Source organism: Abramis brama, assembly GCF_963993115.1.
Source record: "Abramis brama genome assembly, chromosome: 18".
Classification (NCBI taxonomy): domain Eukaryota; kingdom Metazoa; phylum Chordata; class Actinopteri; order Cypriniformes; family Leuciscidae; genus Abramis; species Abramis brama.
This window is the reverse complement of record NC_139980.1, coordinates 31,984,268-31,997,089: the sequence shown is the minus strand read 5'-3', so window position 1 is coordinate 31,997,089 and position 12,822 is coordinate 31,984,268. Positions and strand designations below refer to the sequence as shown.

Genomic DNA, 12,822 nt, shown 5'->3' with positions numbered 1-12,822 from the left:
CATATAGTTTCCATTGTGTAGTAGGCTTTTCCTTCAATTTTATTTATTATGACTAATATTTTCTGTGTGCAGCAGCAGTATAGATGAAGATGACCCTGATGACTTATTTCACAAGTGGAAACATATGTGCGAGAGATATATTAAGACACGTTCATGGTTCTTGTGAAATTAATTTAATGAATAAATGGAATTCATCATAAGAGCAAACAACCCACATCCAGAAAAATCAAACAAACTTTCATTCACAATATCAGCCAGTCGCTATAATTTAATGGCTGAATTTGCTTAGAAATTATTGCAAATATTGACCTGCCTTAGGGGAAATCACCCATCACTACTGTTTAAGCACACGGTCATCCTTCAGAAAAATGCATGCAAATAACAATTATTAGATAGTAAACACACTCTCAAAATGCTTTAATGAAAAACGATGGAAAACACATACACACACACACACACAGTGAGCACTTCAAAAAGTGAAAAACCACTCCAGTGGATATTCACTACAATACCCCTGAAACATTATGACCATTCTTATTCAAGGCAAATGTATCATACATAGAATATTTTTATTTTTCAGATTTTTTTTTCTTCATTTTTTTCATTTTTACTACTCTGTAAAGGTGAGCTCCAAAAAAAAACAGCTGTTACAGTAGAACCATGCATCAGCTTTATAAATATGTTATGAACAAATCAATTAATTATAAAAAACATTCTGTAAAACTCTAAACAAAATTGGCCTATACTTTAAATGAAAAAACAAAGATAAGCAAAAATTAAAGCATGTGGAGCAGTGGACCAAATATATAATCTATATATAATAATCATAATCTATGGTGGTTCTAATGCTCTAATGCAGATATGATCATGTTCCAAGATGAGTTTTGTCTCTATTTATGTCTGTATCATTCAGGCAATATACACCAATGAATAATAAACCAGACCACAGCCCTTCATAAGAGTGGAATTACATCACAGTTTGAGAGGACAGAATTTAAACAGAACACACGCACACACACACACACACACACACACACACTTTAGGATTATTGTGCTTTCAGCTCAAACCAACAGCATGAGGATTTATACTGGTTATGTTCAGAATGGCATGTATACACAAATACACAGATGAAGTTTTTATCTCCTTGCAAGAAGTTACAACATTTTGTCAAATAACTGGATTAAAAAAGTAAAATAACTTAAACTTAAAATAATTTTTATTTCTGAGATGATGTCTAGATGCCGCTTAATTGAACAAGCAATGTGAAGAGGTCATGTGATAATAATGTTACTTATTTAATGTTAGTTACTTGTGCACACGAGTATTCCATTCTGAACATAAACATAGACAGTGAGAGAACTAAAAACAGAAAAAAAAGAAAAGTAAACATTTAAAAGTTTTTATCTTCATAAGTCTGAATGGTTTTATTCACTTCTAATGTCTTAAATATCCAGGTTCAAGTTTTTATGTTCCAGCTGTTTGTATTTTACGAAGTAATGCCCTGTTCATTCACACTGACAGTGATCATTGGAGGAAGCGGCTGTAAGTTGGCCGTAAAACTAGTATTATATTTTTTTATGCATATATTTTTACAAAATGTTGGGGTCAGATTTTTTTTTAAAGAAATAAATACGTTTATTCAGCAAGGATGCATTAAATTAATGAAAAGTGACAGTAAAGTCATTTATAATGTTAGAAAAGATTTATATTTCAAATAAATGCTTGAACTTTCTACTGATCAAAGAATCCTAAAATGTATCAGTTTCCACAAAAATATGAAGCTGCTCAACTGTTTTTATTGATAATAATAAGAAATGTTATTATAAATCATCATATTAGAATGATTTCTGAAGGATCGTGTGACACTGAAGACTGGAGTAATGATGCTGAAAATTCAGCTTTGATCACAGGAATAAATTACATTTTAACATATATTCAAATACAAAACGGTTATCTTAAAATATAATCTTACTGTTTTTACTGTATTTCTGATCAAATAAATGCAGCCTTGGTGAGGAGAAGAGATGTATTTCAAAAATCTTGCAGACCCCAAACTTTTCAAAAGTAGTGTATTATATATTTTAAATACATTTTATGTGACAACAAATCTGTTTTCCTGCCACTTCACATTCTGGAGGGGAAAGAGCATAGAAATTGCAGCAGCGTATAATATATCACATCATGGACGAGATAAATAGCCGACCAAACAAGTGTTCAACACATTATTATTTTAAAATGATATCCCTGAATGTGGGCAAAGACAAATTGCACAGAACAGTGAAACATTCACAACAACATTAACTCCTCCTCCTCCTTCTTCATCTTCACTCTCATTGGTAGTTGCCATTGAAGCTCATTTGCATAAAGTTCAAGACATGTTGCCTCAGAACTTTCACACTGGGAAATCTCTGTCAGTGTGAACGCCCCTTAAAGTTGGTATGGTAAATGCTGTTAAAACCCACCGTCCTCTTCCGGACCCCTGCGGGACAGAACCACCTGTCGACGGGGGCCTCTGAGGTGGCTTCCCGAACTCTCTCCGTTCAGTCCGGGAGCAGAGGTGTAGCAGGGTCCCGCTCGGCCCAGAAGCCCCCGGACGAGATCCCTGTGCATCCCGCCGTCTATGGAAATGGGACTCAGCTCGTCCAGCGTTTCCAGCCCGGTCCCAGAGCCGAAACCGAAGGGCGTCTCGCGGTCCAGACGCGGGTTACTGGAGCTGCTCGGGGATTGTGGGTCGGCGCTGAAGTATATAGTGGAGCTGGATTCGGTGGGGCAGTAATTGTGTTCAGGACTGTCCCCAAACACAGACTTCCCCTCTGGCGAGCTCCTCTTGCACTCGGAGACGGGCGACTCTAATGGGCTCTGCATTTCGAGGCTGTCATCCTCATCCGGTTCCTCTTCCTCTCTCGCTTCGCTCACGCTCTCAAACTCTTCCCTGCAGTCGGCCATCGTGTCGTCACGGCTTTCCGAGGTGGACACACACCCGTCTTCAATGATTTGATCCCCCTTCCGATCCACCATCAGTATCCCGGATACTCCCCCCGCCCCGTACGCCTCGTTAATCTTCGCCGGGTCTCCGGTTTTCAGGGCGAGGCGGATCAGCAGCCAGTGATGGTGCCGGCACTCGCCATCCAGCTTCACACCACAGCTCCCGGGATGCTCCAGTAGAGACCCGGGAATCCCAGAGAGGGAGAAGGAAGCGTGAGAGGACGGGAAGAGGATGGGAAGAGGGGCCGGAGGAAGACTTTTGTCCCCCAGAGAGAAGGACGAATTGCCCTGCTGAAGACACTCTCGGCCCATGTGCGCCCGCTGACGCAAACCCTGAGAGATTTCAGTGGATTTGGGATGCAGAAAACGATAGTACAACATCAGGGATGTCAAACCTGAGAAAGATAGAGAGGAATAGATATCATTTAGCTGAAAAAGATCAAATGCAAGTGTTACTGGAGGAGGGCAGTTATGCATCTATTGCAGACAAATTCATATTTGCACTGCAGATGTTCAGATATTAATCCCTTTGATCACTTTATTCAAGAGTCATCTGTATTTTTCTTCTTATTAAATATGTATCTAACAATAATTTTTATAAATGACTCTATTTTACTCTAACATTATTAAATAATTCAATCATTAAATCATTATTAATTTATTAAAATAGCAGTAATGTTATTCATTCTTTAACCAGTCTTTATATATTTAGTTTAGCACATTTTCCTATTGAACTTTAAATATTTGACATTTCAGTATTTAAACCACAGTGAAATCACTAATAATTTTCATGAATCTTTCAGGGACGGGAATATTTTTATGTAATATAGATTCAGAGGTCTTGCAGAATAATACACAAAATACACATTTGATGAATGGGTAATAATGTTTAGGAAACATGTTTAATCAAAAAGTGCACTTTCAGTTCTGCATTAATCTCAAAAGATTTCTATTTTAAATAAATTCTGGTCTTTTCAACTGAAATTCTGAAAACAATGTTGGAGTGTGATCACAAAAATATGAAGCATCACAACTTGAGCAGCAAATCATCATATTAGAATGATTTCTGAAGGATCATGTGACTCTGAAGACTGAAGAATTATGCTAAAAATTCAGCTTTGATTCAGCATTTTAACATATATTCACATAGAAAACAGTTATTTTAAATTGCAATAATATTTCACAATATTACTATTTTTACTTTATTTTCATTTTCAAGGCTATCAGCCTTGATGAGAATAAGAGACATTTTTTCCAAAACTTTTGAATGGTTTAGTATTTTTTGATGCCAGTGGTTTCAAACAGCTCTTACACTCTTATTTAACTATATTAGTCTATATGGTATTTTGCATGGTATTTTAATTTATATGATATGGTACTTAAATGTATAATTTACAATGGTAAATTTCAGAAAAAGGAAGATTCGATTGTGTTGTAATTGCGTTTTTTAATCAAATAAAAGATTTACCAGTTTTTTATTAAATAAAATATGTTTAGGGGAAAAAGACTTTTATTTCAGTGTGATCAAACCCTATACAGAATAATGAAAAATGCACTGGACACTATGACACAATACTTTCACAATATGTCACCTTTGTTATCAAGATCTGTCTTACTATCATGCTCTCAACACACACACACACACACAAACTCTCACCGAGCAGAAAGCTGCACAGCACAGCAGTGGGGACAATCAGGCTATCCCATGATGCATCAGTCAGGATGTCAGATGCAGCCAATAGCAGGGTAAGATTCTCCAGCAGCATCACCTACACAACACAGAAACAACAGAGCGGTCACTCCTTAAAGGAACAGCTCCAAATTCTGCATTAACTACTCCTTCAAACCCATATTCATTTTCTGCATATTCATATTCTGCAGACAATTTTGCAAAGAATATGAGAGAGTGTTTCTGATGGTGTAAACAGTCCAGAAAAACAGATCAGAACATTATTAGCACAGATCCTATACACATATATCTCGAGCTCTCTTTAAGATTGTGTGTTTGTACCGTATAGAATCCTGTCATCCGGAAGCGGGACGGTCCGTCCTTCACGTTGAGAAACAGGAACACATGTACGCCTCCCAGAATGACGTTAAACACGCGCCATGACCAGTGACCCACATATATATCAGTCTGCTGGGAGACCAACCACAGCGCAGCCATCAACCAGTGAGACGCTGGGAGAACATGAGACACAAAGATTAACACACATACTTTACACAAACTGAGGGATGAGTCAGTAATATTGTGTGTGGCAACAAGCTGTGGGGGAGATTGCACATAACCGTCAATAAAATAATGTCACAATACAACAAAAATTAATGGTCGTAAAAATAGAGTTAATATAATTTGTGCAGATGATTTTTTTAATATACTGTACAATTTTTTTTTAATTGTATAAATGTTTTCTTTTATTTTTTTAGCATGAAATCATATACAACCATTCAAAAGTCTGTGGTCAATAAGATTTTTTACAGTAATATTGTGAAATATTACAATTTGAACTAAATGTTTTCTATTTTAATATTTGTTAAAATTGAATTTATTCCTGTGATCAAAGCTGAATTTTCAGCATCATTACTCCAGTCTTCAGTGTCACATGATCCTTCAGAAATCATTCTAATATGATGATTCGATGCTTAAGAATTATTTATTATTAATATTAATGTTGAAAACAGAAAACATGCTTAATATTTTTGTGGAAGCTGTGCAATTTTTTTTCAGGATTCTTTTATGAATAGAAAGTTCAAAAGAACAGCATTTATTTGAAATATAAATTTTTGTAACATTATACATTTCTTTACAGTAACTTTTGATAAAAGTAGCATGTCCTTGCTGAATAAAGTATTAATTTTTATTTATTTATTGTAACACTTTAAAATAAGGTTTCATTAGTTAACTAATTTAGTTAGCATGAACTAAGAATGAATGAAACTTCCACAGCATTCATTAGTCTTAGATAATGTTAATTTCAACATTTACTAATACATTATTAAAATCAAAAGTTGTATTTGTTAACATTAGCTAATTCACTGTGAACTAACATGAACAGTTGTATTTTTATTAACTAAGATGAACAAAGATTAATAAGTAAATTAATAAGTAAATTAAAAAGTAAAGGGTTACCAAAAAAAATCTTACCGACCCCAAAATGTACATTTCTTCAGATATATCATTGGTAATTTACTAACAAAACCCGAGCGTGCACATCTCTGATCTTCGTGCAGACTCACCCACGACCCCGATGACCCAGCAGCCGAAGGTGCGTGTGAACAGGGCGAGGCTGGTGAAGCGGGCGGCTAACATGCCCGTCCTCCACAGGAGCTGGCACAGGAGCGCCGCTGGAGGCATCTGCAAATGTCCCGGACGGATCAAACAACAGGCCCGACTGTAGAGCACCAGCGCCCAGGACATCGAGAGCAAACACACGCCGTCGCACAGAGCCACTGCAGAAACACACACGGTTATCTATACATGTTTGCAGTGGCGAAACTTTGTTTTAAAAATAGTGTGGGACAGGTCTGTGTGTGTGTGTGTGTGTGTGTGTGTGTGTGTGTGTGTGTGTGTGTGTGTGAGAACAGGGGGTGCGGGGCCACGGGGGGAATGGGTGGGGGGTGTTGCTAGTATAGGGCTAATGCTAAATCAGATATGTTTACAATAACAATTTTTGGAAAAAATAACATAATGTCCAGAAATCAATTTCAATAGTACACTGGGATTAATCTGTCATTTAATGAGATCTATGACTATATACTGTTAGTGCCGATCATTTTCAAGTGAATAAATACATAGATCTGCGAATACAGGATTTCTTGTGTACTTTAATGGTCTGGCGGTAGAACTTTTACCAAGCGTGTCAGAGTTTCTGGGTTCTAATCCGCACACGTATCATTGTTTTTCTAATCAAAACTGAATATGTTGATATGAGTGGTTGTATATCAAGCAGGGACACGTTTGTGTGCATTTTGTTTTGTGATTTCACCGGAACGAATAGAGAGCCTAAGTCCCTCCTCTTCCGGTGGACCACCATGGGACCTTATTTCGGAAAAATATTGTATGGTAGACAATGGCGAGAGACAACAAATATTTTGATCTCGTTTGAATTGTGCCCTGAATTACACATATGATGTTTGTCAATTTAAAAGATACATTTTAAAGTCAAGAAAGTCGCAGTTTGATGTAAAACTGTTGAGGTATAAGACTGTGAAAATACGTAATTACAAAGACTACAAACCCAAAAGGCGCACGTGTGACGTCATACCTTTTCTCTCAATGAATGAAGCTAACTTCACTGAAGCTAACGTCTGTCATTTTTTCTATAGTCTTACGTTATAATCGTAACGTTACGCCGTCATGCCTGAGTGTTTTGTACCAGACTGCACACACACGAGCAACGGTGACGTACATAGTGCGAGACGAGAGATGTAGTTCATTGAGCGATTTTCACATAAAACTAAATGTTACTCTTCTGTTTTATGACAAACTGCGACTTTCTTGACTTTCATAATTATCTTTTAAATTGACAAACATCATATGTGTAATTCAGGGCACAGTTCAGACGGAATAAAAAGATAAGTTGTCTCTCGCCATTGACTACCATACATATTTTTTCCGAAATAAGGTCCCATGAGCCGGAAGCGGAGGGGAGGGACTTAGGCTCTCTATAGAGTCTCCTCAACTGTGTTAAGCGATAGATTGAAGCGCTCGTCCGTGTGAAGACTGTAGAGAACACTGTATCCGCGCCACTGATAGCAGCGGCATCGAACACTCTGCTTGATTTAAAAAACCACACATTTCAGCGTTAGATCGCCTCTTATTTAACAAACGAACGAAATGAATGCTCTGCTAGTTAACTGGAGATGTTTTATTAATTTGTATTAGGTACATCCGTGCCACGAGATGTATCAAAAAGTGGTGGGGACAATATAGCCTGGCTCCGCCCTCCTACGTACTTCCGCTCAATTTTCGTTTTCCTTCAGTACTCCGTCTGGTTTGCAGGATATTCGTGGGTTTTCTCCCATAGATATCATATAATAAAGGCTAGATGTCTCGTCCGCGCTGCTGGCCAATGGTGGTCGACGTCCGCACACGGCGGCCATCTTGCCACAGGAAGCTCGCTCACTCGTAACATTGTGTTTTAATGGTGCATGTACTTTTAAATAACCATAACTTGCTCAATTTTCTACCGATTTTCAAACGGTTTGGTTTGTTATAAACGTCAGAGATGTAGTTATGACACTGTACATATGAATAATTGAGAAAATATGCAATTTCAACATGTTCCAGCGTTCAGAATTATAGCCACGTTAATAACGTTTGTAAGAAACCAAACCGTTTGTAAATCCGTCAAGATTTCAGCGAGATAAGAGGATTTGTGTTCGTGCTGATCACTCACCTTACTTCAGATACCCCAGAGCTCGCCAGAAAGCTTCCCTGTGACAAGATGGCCGCCGGTGATGCCGTTCGAGACTCCGCCTTAAGACATCTAGCCTTATATGGATATCTATGTTTTCTCCTGCCAAATTTGTACCGGTCCAATCAGCGAACAGAGGGAGTGGCTGAGAACGATGACGTTGAGGTCGTGCGCTAGTTTGAGTTGTAGGGTTACGTCACGACCAAACGTTAGCAATTGGTTATGGCAGATCCAGAGTGGCTCTGGGCAGATCCAATAGTTTTAAACTTCAAGGAAGTTAACGCTTGTCAATGGAGAGTGGCCAGACTCTCTGAGAGTCTGGTAGGACCAGGCTAGGGACAATATCGACCCTGGCAAAAAGTGGTGGGGACATGTCCCACCCGCAAATTATGCCTATGCATGTTCGGAAGTGCAATGCATGTTTTCTGTGTGTAAGTGAGCTCAGGACTGACCTGGAGACGAGAGGCCGTAGCCGGTAACGCTGAGAGCGTACGTCTGCAGGAGCGTCTGAGGTAAAGTCATCAGCAAGACCTCCAGCAGACGCAGAGCAGACACGTCCGCCTGTCGCATCACTTCCTTCGCATGCGACTGCGACGAGCCCTGAGCGGTCCATTCACGCACACTGCAATCCCAAAATCTGACACACAACACACATCGAGTCAGCTTTACTTATATAGCGCTTTATACAATACAGATTGTTTCAAAGCAGCTTCACAGTATCAACAGGAAGGTAAAATTCATCAAATATGAGACAAATTCAAATTGAATCAGTTCAATAACTGTGTAAAAGTTCAACCATTATGAAACGAGTTCAGTTCAGCTACAGGCAGCTCTACAGAAGGCAATAGTGTCAAAGGGTAACTCTCGCCAAAATTGAACCTAGGCTCTTTTTGTTAATCTACCCGAGTCAAACTTTCGTGTAAAAGCATAATTAGAATGGAAACGGCACTTTTAAGATTGACCGTATTTTCGTTTTAGGTCAAAATGCCTTTTGAATGGGAGTGCTTGGGGCACTTCTATGATCGCATCAAAAATCACTATTTTTAAAACACTAAGAAGGCTCGACACAACATGAAACTTTGCTGGAAGTATCACCAGAGGCTCTACACATGAACTCCAGCATTAAGAACATTGCTTGTGTACACAGAGTTTACTAAAAAGAAAGGTTTTGTACGACTCACTTTATCAGTTAGTGTTTCCGGTGGCTGGAATTTTGTCAGTCAAAAGTAGCCGATCTCCGAATGCAACGTAACATGAAGAGAGTAAAGATGGAAAGCTCCTAACGCTTGTTTCCATATAAATTCACGGATAATTTTTTTTATCATGCTTTTCATTGAAATTACAAGTTCATGATGACATTTCCTCATATGGAGTCAGTTCATTAAGTTGCATTCGGAGATCGACTACTTTTGACTGACAAAACTCCAGCCACCGGAAACACTAACTGATAAAGTGAGTCATTCAAAATCCTCCTTTTTAGTAAACTCTGTGTACACAAACAATGTTCTCAATGCTGGAGTTCATGTGTAGAGCCTCTGGTGATACTGAGAGCAAAGTTTCATGTTGTGTCGAGCCTTCTTAGTGTTTTAAAAATAGCGATTTTTGATGCTATCATAGAAGTGCCCCAAGCACTCCCATTCAAAAGGCATTTTGACCTAAAACGAAAATACGGTCAATCTTAAAAGTGGAGTTTCCATCCTAATTATGCTTTTACACGGAAGTTTGACTCGAGTAGATTAACAAAAAGAGCCTAGGTTCAATTTTGGCGAGAGTTACCCTTTAATCTCGAGTTCAATGTTGATTCAGTTCAGTGTCGATGTTGCAAACTTTGAAAACTCAATTTTGAAAAACATCAATTCAGCTACAGTATAAAGCAGAAGACACTAGTGTCATTATTCAGTTCAAGTTTTGTTCTCATCAAATCTTCAAGGACCAGTTTATCCAAAACATTCCATGGATAAAAGACAGAACAACATGAGATAATTTGAATAAGTCAGGTTTTCCTAAATGGGGATTTGTGAGGAAACTGCAGGGGCTTAATGAGTTGATGAAAAGCTAATAATTAATTAAATTGAATGTAAAATTAAAATAAAGAAAATGGGGCTGCACATCTAATTGAATTAAAATTGAAATCGCAATATAACTTATAAATACACTTTTAGATATAGGTATTATTTTCATATGAAATTAAATGTCATATCGCAGTTCAAATCACAATCACAATATATGACAAAATAACTGCAATATATATTTTTTTTGGGCCAAGTCGTGTAGCCCCATATTAAAGATTTGAAAACTATCAAAATAAAACACTTAGCCTATTAAAATGAGATCAAATATTTTATCTGTTAATATCTGATCATTAACAACGTCAGAGAACCGTGAACATGCAAATGTGTCATTAAATTAATTGGTAACAATTCTAAAGCATTACATAAATCTTAATTTATGTTAATTTCAACATTTACTAAAACATTATCAAAATCTAAAGTTGTTTCTGTCAACATTAATTGGTCCCAGCTAACAAGCTGACAACGAACAGTTGTATTTCTATTAACTAACGTTAACAAAGATACTGCAACAAATGTCTTGATCATTGTTAATTAACACATTTACTAACGCTAACTAATGGGATCCAGTTGTAAAGTATTACCAATTACTGATATATTAAATTAAATTCTCAGGGGGTACTCAAGTAAATATTTTACATCTGGGGTTTGGCTGACAAAAAAGTTTGGGAAGCCCTGGAGTAAATGAACTAAATTTTAATTTTTCAAGATATTATTCCTTTAGAAGCACAAACAAACACACACTCTCACACACACACACACCTTTTGAAGATGCCCAGGTGAAGAGTGTGTATGATGAAATTGTGGCCTGTGCGTTTGTCTCCGTCGGCCCTGTACCATCTGAAACTCAACACCTGCACCATTGACCCCGGTAACAAGAGGGCAAAGGTCAGAGCGGCCAAGCTCAGCTCCTCCTGCCACAGGTAGAAGCCCACACAGCAGATCACTGAGGAACAACACAGAGAACACCTGTTACCTGACATTACATCTGTGCACTTCAATATGTTTTTGCATTGTATGAGATTATCTCTAACAAAAGAGCAGTGAAATGGGATGAGAAGATAATATCACTGTAAATCCAGGTTAAACTGTGATATGATAGAAACAATTCAGTAATCTGTCATTTCTGACAGTCAAGCTTTGATAGATCAGGTGTTCCACGGATCCCTAAATCTCTAACGCTGCATCAGAACAATATTTATTTTGAAAATTGCCCTTCAGATACATTTTAATATGTTAATTAAATGTTTATGTCCAGTATTATACATATAACAATACTCTTACAGTGGATAGGAAATTAAATATTTTCAACTTGATTCAAAGTAAATATTATATACATATAATAATTGTATATTGTCTTTTATACTGGCTATTATATATATATATATATATATATATATATATATATATATATATATATATATATATATATATATATATATATAATTCTTCTATATTTACTTCGAATATTGTAGACACACACACACACACACACACACGTGTATGTGTGTGTGTGTATGTGCGTGAGACAAAAGATTTGATATATGTGTCAGTATTACATGATGCTCCAGCCTCCAAGGTACTTCCAAGTATACAAAAAAAGAAAATGTAAAAAGAAAAAAGTAAAAGGGTACCAAAAAAGACCATGGTTTTAACATGTTTCTGAACAGGTATCATGGTTACATGGTATTTCATATTTCTGGGCGTATTATGGATTTTGGACATGTAATAATAGTACCATGGTATTCTTTGAATGATCTTGGAGTAGTGTGTAAATACCTTGGCAAATGGATACGGTAGCCTAACGTTCGTTATAATGTGATGTATATGGGGTGCATTAGATGCACCTGTGATGCGGTGTAAGGTCACTCACGCGCCGCTCTCTCCGCCAGCAGCACGAGCGCGGACGCCGCGAGCAGAAGCACGCGCCAGCAGCTCGACCACGCGTCGCGTCCTCTCCGCTCCGTTACCGGCATCTCAGCGACCGGGACGCGGCGTTGCTCGACACATCTGTGTGTTTGTTGTTGTTGTCAGCGGCGGATCCGGTTTCTCCTCTCCGTCGTCCTGTCAAAATATCTGACGTCATGATTCTGGACCATTAAAGAGACAGTGACGCGCATCCGCTAATACGTTCATGTTGTTGTATAATAATAGATGGATTTGTCATATTTTAGTATAATTCTGCAATTATGTGACATTCTGTGTAGCCCTACCTATGGTTGCGTGTGTCTGTTTGTGTGTAGGTGTAACGGTGACCCGGATGTTTACAAACAGATGCTGTTTTGTTGGACAACACAAGAGAAACGTGATATCCGCTGGACACACACACACACACACACACACACCTAAG

The 12,822-nt window shown here is 37.8% G+C and overlaps 1 protein-coding gene across 1 annotated transcript; it reads right to left on the bottom strand.

Annotated features, from left to right (window-relative positions):
- Nucleotides 1-1,611: 1,611 nt before the first annotated feature.
- xkr5a (XK related 5a) lies at nucleotides 1,612-12,788 on the bottom strand. Its single transcript, XM_084090638.1, has 8 exons — nucleotides 12,686-12,788; nucleotides 12,346-12,536; nucleotides 11,235-11,418; nucleotides 8,856-9,040; nucleotides 6,224-6,436; nucleotides 4,998-5,167; nucleotides 4,644-4,755; nucleotides 1,612-3,381 (listed from the first exon to the last, which is right to left on the bottom strand). Exons 2-8 carry the CDS (start codon nucleotides 12,446-12,448, stop codon nucleotides 2,453-2,455), a joined length of 1,896 nt encoding a protein of 631 aa, XP_083946764.1. The 5' UTR covers nucleotides 12,449-12,536; nucleotides 12,686-12,788; the 3' UTR covers nucleotides 1,612-2,452.
- Between the last annotated feature and the right edge of the window lie 34 nt (nucleotides 12,789-12,822).

Bases quoted from the DNA above. Each gene is read 5' to 3' on its own strand.
- xkr5a (XM_084090638.1), bottom strand. From the start codon at position 12,448: ATGCCGGTAACGGAGCGGAGAGGACGCGACGCGTGGTCGAGCTGCTGG. The intron at 11,419-12,345 runs GTGAGTGACCTT...GTTGTTCCTCAG, and splicing joins GCTGGCGGAGAGAGCGGCGC to TGATCTGCTGTGTGGGCTTC. The intron at 9,041-11,234 runs GTGTGTGTGTGT...GTTGTGTGTCAG, and splicing joins CACCTGGGCATCTTCAAAAG to ATTTTGGGATTGCAGTGTGC.